This window comes from Fopius arisanus, unplaced genomic scaffold (assembly GCF_000806365.1).
Source record: "Fopius arisanus strain USDA-PBARC FA_bdor unplaced genomic scaffold, ASM80636v1 scaffold00113, whole genome shotgun sequence".
Classification (NCBI taxonomy): Eukaryota; Metazoa; Arthropoda; class Insecta; order Hymenoptera; family Braconidae; genus Fopius; species Fopius arisanus.
The window spans coordinates 1-7465 of NW_011887852.1; the positions used below are offsets into that span (position 1 = coordinate 1).

The following is a 7465-nucleotide window of genomic DNA, read 5'->3' on the forward strand; positions in this document are numbered from 1 at the left end:
AAATTTTCCAAGTGCCATTTGGTCAAAAAGTCAAAAAATAAAAAATCACGCCCTTTTTGGCGATGTTTTGCACTGATAAATGGCTTCAACAAAGGAGGCATTTTTGGTCGACGTAATAGCGACTTTTTGGCGATGTTTTTTAAACAATTAATGACTTAAGCGGGGTGGTGGTGATTTTTGGTCAACGTAATAGTGACTTTTTGGCGATATTTTTCACTAATTAATGGCTTCAACAAAGCAAGCATCTTTGTTCGATGTAATAGCGATTTTTTTGTGATGATGTACTGGGCCGTTCTTAATTTTTGCATATACTACTGCCATCTCTTGGTCTTTAACAGCAAATAATTGAGTCGATAAAGAATACTGAGATCAAATAACGGTAACGACTCACCATCTACAATTTACTGTTGTGGCCAATTGACTATATTTAAAAACCTGTGTCCAATTGACGTGTGGTCAGTTGACTGCGTTCAATTGCACCCATCCCATTTCAGATAGTACGCAAAAAGTAAATTAACCCCACTATCACAATGTTTTCGAGCAGCCCGAACTACTCAAAATTAAAGACACACCTACGGCTTGCCATAAATAGATTAAAACTCCTAGAAAAAAAGAAAACCGAGTTAGCCCAGAAGGCGAGGAAAGAAATTGCAGATTATATTGCTGCAGGCAAAGTTGAGAGAGCAAAAATACGCGTTGAACATATTATCAGAGAAGATTACATGGTCGAGGCTATGGAATTAATGGAGATGTATTGTGATCTCTTGTTAGCTAGATTTGGTCTCATTCAACAGATGAAGTGTGTTTAAATGTAAGAATAAATCAAATATAAACACAGGAATGATTGTTTTTTTTTTCTCCAACAGAAATTTAGATGAAGGCCTTGCTGAAGCAATATCAACAGTCATTTGGGCAGCCCCAAGACTCCAGACTGACATTCAGGAGTTAAAAATCATAGCAGATATTTTAACATCAAAGTATGGAAGGCAATATACAGAAGCTTGTCGGGATGAGGCGGTACAGACAATATCTGAAAAGCTCAAGCACAAACTAAGCGTACAATCCCCATCAAAATTATTGGTTGAAAAATATCTCATTGAAATTGCCAAAAATTACAATGTTGAATACGAGGCTGATCCGCAAGTGATGGCTGAAGGACAGGATACATTGTTGATCGATGTTGGTTGTGGAGGGCAGCTACCAAATAACTTGGATATTGCTGGGAGTCATGCTGGTATTCCGGATCCCGTTGGATTCATTGGATTTCCACAGGCACCTCTACTACCGGAGCTCCCCTCCAACTTTGATGCTGTGGTATGTTCAATACATTTGATATTCATATTGTAAAACATTCTTTCATTTTTTTTTTTTAATTTTAGGACACAGGGGAAAAATATCCTGGAAAGGCCATGGGTTTTGTAACTCCTGGAGCTCCAATGGCATCTGAAAAAGACCAGAATATTTCATTCAACTCAGCTGCTTTCTCGTACAATATTCCTTTTGATAATGCAAACGCTAATAAACCAGTGAGTAATATATGGCTTTATTCATTCTCTTTAATTCCTATGTGCTATAATACATAAAAAAAAATTTTAAAAATCAATTTAACAGGAAGATGATCTCCCACCACCTTACTCATTCCCCCCGGATTTAAATAAACAGGTATATCATAATAACTTAATTATACAGTTAATAGGGATATGTGGAACAAAAATAGTATTTAACTTATTTTATTTGATTTTCAGTCTGATAATAAAGCTAAACCACAGCCGAGAGCAAAAATGCCCATGAATAACTTTCAATTGCCGGATCTGCCAGCAGTACCATCAGACAATGACACACCGGGCCGCAGTGGCGATAGCGATGATATTGACTTTGATGACCTCATGAAACGTTTCGAAGATCTTAAAAAAAGCAAGTGAATTTTCGTTTGATAAAATTTGTTTCTTGTATCCAAATTTTCTGTGAGTTATTTATCCACCTTGATCGATTTTTAATTATCAATTTCAATACTATTTTATGCTATCAGCTTCATTTATGGGTCGATTGCACGATATTTAATACATGCCGAAATTAAGAAATTGAGTTGATTCTTTGAAGATTTCAACCTCACATTTAGTTTCGTCCTCTGAATTTTTGCCATTAATTTCTAGTTTTAATTAAACATTTTTTAATCGTCTGCTGCTATTGGAATAATGATTCACTAATGTCCAAAAACATGCATATTGAAACATTCTAGATAATTAATATTGCATATTGATATGGATTAACTGCAGTATTGTTATTCTCAATAAATATTGTTACTATTACTTAGTATTTAAATATCAAATACCTATGTGCGATCGATAGAAATTTTTATCGGAATATTATGTTATATTTTCATTTGAAAAATAATAATAACCCAAATTATGCAAATTTGAAAAAAAAAGGAGTGTGCAATTTCTTTCGTCCCTCTCTTTAGGACACAATCTTTAATTTAAATAACAGCAATGGAGAATTAGCAAATAAAATTCAATTCTCATCCATTTATATAAGAAAATGAGACCAGTATCTTTGCCCTAAATGAGTTGTTGACAAAAACGCAATGCATAGTAAGTTAGAGTAGAGTACAGGGAAACGTGATCCGTTGGGAAGGGAGTAGAAAGTAATTGACTCGCAATCGGAGCATATCGAATGTCTTGATAGTCTTCCATTTGTATTATTATATTAAAACGTGAGACCGTCAAGATGTCCCCCAATGAGTTGGTAAGTCTAGTCTACATAACCAATAGCGGAAAATTTTTACTTACTATGACATACACATTCCGAATTTTTATCCCTTTTTTTTTTTTTTGTAGTTACTAGTCAGTATTTTATCACTATTGAATACTGCAATTGAGGGAGCAAAGACTTTTGAATCTGGCCACAATGAATCAATGAATAGTCTACCATCTACCATGACAATACCTGAAGAAAACAAACGCATAATTTACCATGATATAAAAAATCATCTTAATCACAACACACGAAATGTAATTCCAAAATTACCGAGGCCTTTTCCCTCGATTCTTCTCAAACCTCCAAACATCCAAAAACATGATCTTTACAGCATTCATAAAAAAATTATGAATGACAATTTAATGAAAAGTCATTTTATGAAAACAATCCCTTCAGCACAGAATAAGAAAAAAAAATACATATCATCTTCAAGTTTTTACATAAGAGATCATACACCTGATGAACAATTAGAGGTAATGAAGAAGTAATGAGTCAATAACGAGTGTGATTAATTAATTGCGCAAATTCATAACTTTTATCACTTATACTTTATTTAGAGTTCAGAAAAGCCGAAAGATGGTAAAGAAGAAGCAAAAACTGCTGATTCAAAAGAAAATGGAAGAATTAATTTTCACATTCATGGTCATAGAGGCCCCGACACCTATGTCTTTGGATACGATACAGGAAATGGGTAAAGTGTTTATTCTTTTTTTACTGTAATTGATTCATTAATTTAGTTAAAAAAACTGCCAAATTCTAATGAATTAATTTAAAAGAAACAATAGGCAATTTCGATATGAAGAACGTCATCATAATGGAACAGTAACAGGCCATTATGGTTATTATGATTCGAGAGGAAGACTTCGTAAAATTAATTACACATCTCACCCATTGGCTGGATATAAATCATTTCCATTCGCTCATAAATAAAGGAAAAATCGTTTAAATCTCATCATGTTCTATATTACTACTAATTATAGTCTTTTTATTTCTTTATTCAACAATAACGTTTATCGTATGTGAATATAAAACGTAAATATGAATTTATACGTCGAAAACCAAACAGTACATATAATGTAAGTATAAATTATTATAAAATTCCTATAATGATAGAATTGTGTAGGCAAATTGTACATGCAAATCCCCAGTAATTAATATTTTTTTGTGCTGCATTATTGGATAACATATAAAAACACCTCGTGAATTAATCTTTACTGGATTGCATTCATTTTTCAGTTCCACTAATATAAATAAATTGTTTAGCTACTAAATATCGTTCGAAATATCGCGACCAAATTAATGTTACATGAGTTTGTAACCATCGAACTGTTAATAATATTATCCACAATATGTATACTACTTCTTATGCATAAATATATTCTCCAAATATTTTTAGCTTTACGGTGATTTTTTCCAGAGCATATGTACTTATATATGTATATATTCTTCTCTTCGATACTTTCAGTTTGCCTTATTCGCTTCACCGTACGAAGAGCTCTTGCTAATCTCTGACATTCCGATTATTTGATTCATTAATATATAAACTGTAATGAATAATGGTTTTTTTTTCTATTAAATCTATTAAATAAATCAATTTTTTTTAAGCATAGCCACCAAAAATTGTTAATACCATGATGAGAGTACTTACACAAAAATATTATGAAGATGCCCGCAGAAAAGTAATAAGTAGAACCTGATAACAACAGACTAACAAGATAGTACAACATGGGAACCAGAACAATTACTGCCCATAAAATTGTGTTAAGCATGGAGTAATATCGCCTTTTCACTCTAAACGTATCCGGTCTTGGTACACCGCTTTGGATGAAAAAATCACCAGTATTGATAAAACTGTCCGCCAATTTATCCTGGAATATGTAAAACAATGATGTAGTATTGATTATAAAGAGCACTGTAAAAAGAAAAAAAAAATACATAAGGAAATGTACTTTCTCTTGATATCGCTTGTGCAACCAGGCGGCAGCTTCTTTCTCTTCATCAGGAACATCTGACATTGGTATACGTTTAATGTACAAATGTGCCTCACACTTTTCACCTCGTAATAAGTTTGTCATTGTTGGCTTCACTGATGCTTTTCCATCGAAACCCAATTGTATATCATAAATTGCATTGACTTTTCCTTTTAAAAATGGTAAACTCGCTGTAAAGCCCTTTGTACGTGGAGTAAGATGATGTTTCAGAACAGGTAAACCTTTTTCCTTGGCAAATTTCTCACTTACTTCATGTTTTTTTTTGGTAAAACGTGTACCCTCTGCATAAAGAAGCAACTGAAATTTTTTCCTCGTTAATTTTTCAACAGACTATTTCTTTTGCTCAATGAATTTGAGTGTAATTCCTCCATAAATATTAACCATGCTTACCCACATTGAATCCGGATAATCACCCAATTCCGTAATTTGTCGTCCGATAATGTCTTTATCTTTATCCCAATTCCTTTCAAGAAAAATGTCCTCAGCAAATTTAAATGCCCAACCAAGCGTTGGGACATATTGAATTGATTTCTTAGCGTAAGCTTTGCAGTTCTACATTTCAAGCGACATATATAATTTCGACTCTTTAAATTAATAGTTTTTGTTCCAACATCATACACTTCTCTATGTAAGTAATAACACAATTTGATAACTGAATTAATTTTCCATCGCTTCCATAGAGAAACATTGATTTGGTGAAATGGAAAAATGAATATATAAAAAGACATAATTACACCAAGATTTTTTATCCGCTCACAAAAGATCCATCCCATGAGCCAATCAATTTCATAAGTGTGATTCATTAACAAATAACCATGCTCGTGCCCATAATATTTTTCAAATTCCTCCTTGTCGATATATATTATTAAGTCTGTTCCAGACCACCATTCAGCCATAAATACTAACTCTATAAATTAAATCATATATATTTATCAATGGAAAATCACAAATTGCCATGACATATGATGAAAAAAGGCAATTACAAAAAAGAGAAAAATCCTTACCGGAGTAAAATGAATAGCAGAGGTAGTAATTTATTTTTCGATAGAGATATTTGGAAAGAGGCCTGAGCGTAATCCACAATAAACACTGGATGAAATTTATCATTAGGCCAGAAATGAAAAACGTTATAGCGAACATCAAGTGTGCAACAGTGTTGCGTTTGAAGGCCTTTGCAAAACTCATATTTTATTATTATTATTGGTCTTTCCTATATTTCTTTCAATCCGCAAAATTCTCTGTTATCCTTAAGGGGATTATATCTCTTACACCACAAATCTGTAATGTAGTAATCGTAAACAAACTAGTTAGAGAAAATTTAAACGTGAAACTAATATATGAATTTAATGTGTAAGCATATGACAAATTATGAATAATAATTAGAAAACATACAGTCAAACAACCTTTGAACAATTGCGTTCATTGGCGAACAACTATCGTCCCTTGTAAATGTTTGTATGCACTTATCCACCTCGGTCGATTATTTTTCAATGGAAATTCAACTGATATAAACAAGCTTGGAAATTTTGCAAAGGGTAGATCTAAAATTTTATCATTTCAATGTTGCATCAATAGAATTTTTTTTAACAAAATCTCACTTTGTACTTGATGATAATTAGATTCCGAATTTTTATGTACAAGTCATTGCAAGTAACAATTTTTCAATCAACAACGTTTTTATCTCGTTTTTATCGTTTTTTTTTTTTTTTAACCTTTCTTACAGTAAAAAATCACACATCGACGCTGATTCAATGCCCAAAATTACGTTGGAAGATAATTTAATATTCAAAAAAAATTGAAAAAACGAAACGACCTGTGCTATTGAATTCTGCATTACAAACAAAGACACAATTTTTTAAAATTTATACCTCTTAGCACATTATTGCACACGCTCCTGCACAGGGTGTAAATTTATACACTTTTAAAAGCTCGAATGTGGAATTTTTGAAATTTCCTTAACTTGTGGAACGAAAGTAATTTGTAATTTTTAATTTTTTTCAAATAGAAGAATTGAGAAAAAACGAGAGAACGATGGGGTATTATTATACATGAGTGATACACAATTTACCATGCTTTTATTTGTTCACAGTTATATACCGAAATAGGAACCGCGCAATGATTTGAAGTTGGTGCATTATGCTTATGCAATCACTCGAAATTTTCGATTAATCGAAGCTGCTCTTGGTATTCTGATCCAAAGAGGATTGACCAAAGCAGAGGCTCAGTTCTGGGGGTTTGAGTGACCCCATCGGCATCGTAGTAGTCGACCCCATAAGAGGGAGGGCGCCACACGCAACGCTGGGGTATCTGTCGTTAGCCGACTCAGCGACTTTTCAGTAATATCCCTCCAGCTTCCCTTTTAATAACTCTGAGCTGACTGGAATTTTTGACGAGCTGATTTCAAAGCCTCCGACTGCTAATTATTTGTGTTTCAACGAATTAACAGTTATTAAAAATATCTTCACAAATTTGTCAGTGATGTTTACTTGATTTACTTCAATAATAATTTAATATCGTACTTACCGTTTTGAGCAGAGATATAAAATACGACGTAAATTTAAGGCCCGGATGGATTATCTGGAAAATATAATTTACTCCGAAATTTGGACTGCTAGTTACTCCGGAAATTAATCGTTTTTTCCAATAATTGTTAGCTAGCACCGTAGCGGTTGTCAACAACTAGAGCGCTAGCTAATAATTATCGGAAAAATCGATTA

At 32.8% G+C, this 7465-nt stretch overlaps 3 protein-coding genes across 10 annotated transcripts; 2 read left to right on the plus strand and 1 right to left on the minus strand.

Moving 5' to 3' along the window:
* Positions 1-442: 442 nt before the first annotated feature.
* Positions 443-2358, plus strand: Ist1 (IST1-like protein). The gene is made up of 5 exons (XM_011313176.1): positions 443-799; positions 867-1314; positions 1380-1526; positions 1612-1662; positions 1746-2358. Exons 1-5 carry the CDS (start codon positions 531-533, stop codon positions 1920-1922), a joined length of 1092 nt encoding a protein of 363 aa, XP_011311478.1. The 5' UTR covers positions 443-530; the 3' UTR covers positions 1923-2358.
* A 116-nt stretch (positions 2359-2474) lies between these two features.
* LOC105271566 (uncharacterized) lies at positions 2475-3709 on the plus strand. Of its 3 annotated transcripts, none has more exons than XM_011313178.1 (4): positions 2482-2745; positions 2838-3230; positions 3315-3448; positions 3543-3709. In XM_011313178.1, the coding sequence occupies exons 1-4, from the start codon at positions 2728-2730 to the stop codon at positions 3685-3687; spliced, it is 690 nt and encodes a 229-aa protein (XP_011311480.1). In that variant the 5' UTR covers positions 2482-2727; the 3' UTR covers positions 3688-3709. The 3 variants fall into 3 exon arrangements, with proteins under 3 accessions (XP_011311481.1, XP_011311480.1, XP_011311479.1); XM_011313177.1 differs by having other exon boundaries at positions 2494-2745; positions 3534-3709; XM_011313179.1 differs by lacking the exon at positions 2838-3230 and having other exon boundaries at positions 2475-2745; positions 3534-3709.
* Positions 3710-3985: 276 nt separating this feature from the next.
* On the minus strand, positions 3986-7373 carry LOC105271567 (1-acyl-sn-glycerol-3-phosphate acyltransferase gamma). 6 transcript variants are annotated; one of them, XM_011313185.1, is made up of 8 exons: positions 7272-7373; positions 6846-7164; positions 5753-6026; positions 5483-5655; positions 5139-5300; positions 4707-5045; positions 4406-4625; positions 3986-4301 (listed from the first exon to the last, which is right to left on the minus strand). In XM_011313185.1, the coding sequence occupies exons 3-8, from the start codon at positions 5931-5933 to the stop codon at positions 4219-4221; spliced, it is 1158 nt and encodes a 385-aa protein (XP_011311487.1). In that variant the 5' UTR covers positions 5934-6026; positions 6846-7164; positions 7272-7373; the 3' UTR covers positions 3986-4218. The 6 variants fall into 6 exon arrangements, with proteins under 6 accessions (XP_011311487.1, XP_011311486.1, XP_011311485.1 ...); XM_011313184.1 differs by having other exon boundaries at positions 6817-7164; XM_011313183.1 differs by lacking the exons at positions 6846-7164; positions 7272-7373 and adding exons at positions 6152-6289; positions 6617-6839.
* Between the last annotated feature and the right edge of the window lie 92 nt (positions 7374-7465).

Bases quoted from the DNA above. Each gene is read 5' to 3' on its own strand.
- Ist1 (XM_011313176.1), top strand. From the start codon at position 531: ATGTTTTCGAGCAGCCCGAACTACTCAAAATTAAAGACACACCTACGG. The intron at 1,527-1,611 runs GTGAGTAATATA...TCAATTTAACAG, and splicing joins ATGCAAACGCTAATAAACCA to GAAGATGATCTCCCACCACC. The intron at 1,663-1,745 runs GTATATCATAAT...TTTGATTTTCAG, and splicing joins CCCCGGATTTAAATAAACAG to TCTGATAATAAAGCTAAACC.
- LOC105271566 (XM_011313177.1), top strand. The intron at 3,231-3,314 runs GTAATGAAGAAG...TACTTTATTTAG, and splicing joins CACCTGATGAACAATTAGAG to AGTTCAGAAAAGCCGAAAGA. The intron at 3,449-3,533 runs GTAAAGTGTTTA...TTAATTTAAAAG, and splicing joins GGATACGATACAGGAAATGG to AAACAATAGGCAATTTCGAT.
- LOC105271567 (XM_011313186.1), bottom strand. From the start codon at position 5,933: ATGAGTTTTGCAAAGGCCTTCAAACGCAACACTGTTGCACACTTGATG. The intron at 5,301-5,482 runs GTAATTATGTCT...CTTGAAATGTAG, and splicing joins AGCGGATAAAAAATCTTGGT to AACTGCAAAGCTTACGCTAA. The intron at 4,626-4,706 runs GTACATTTCCTT...TACATATTCCAG, and splicing joins ACAAGCGATATCAAGAGAAA to GATAAATTGGCGGACAGTTT.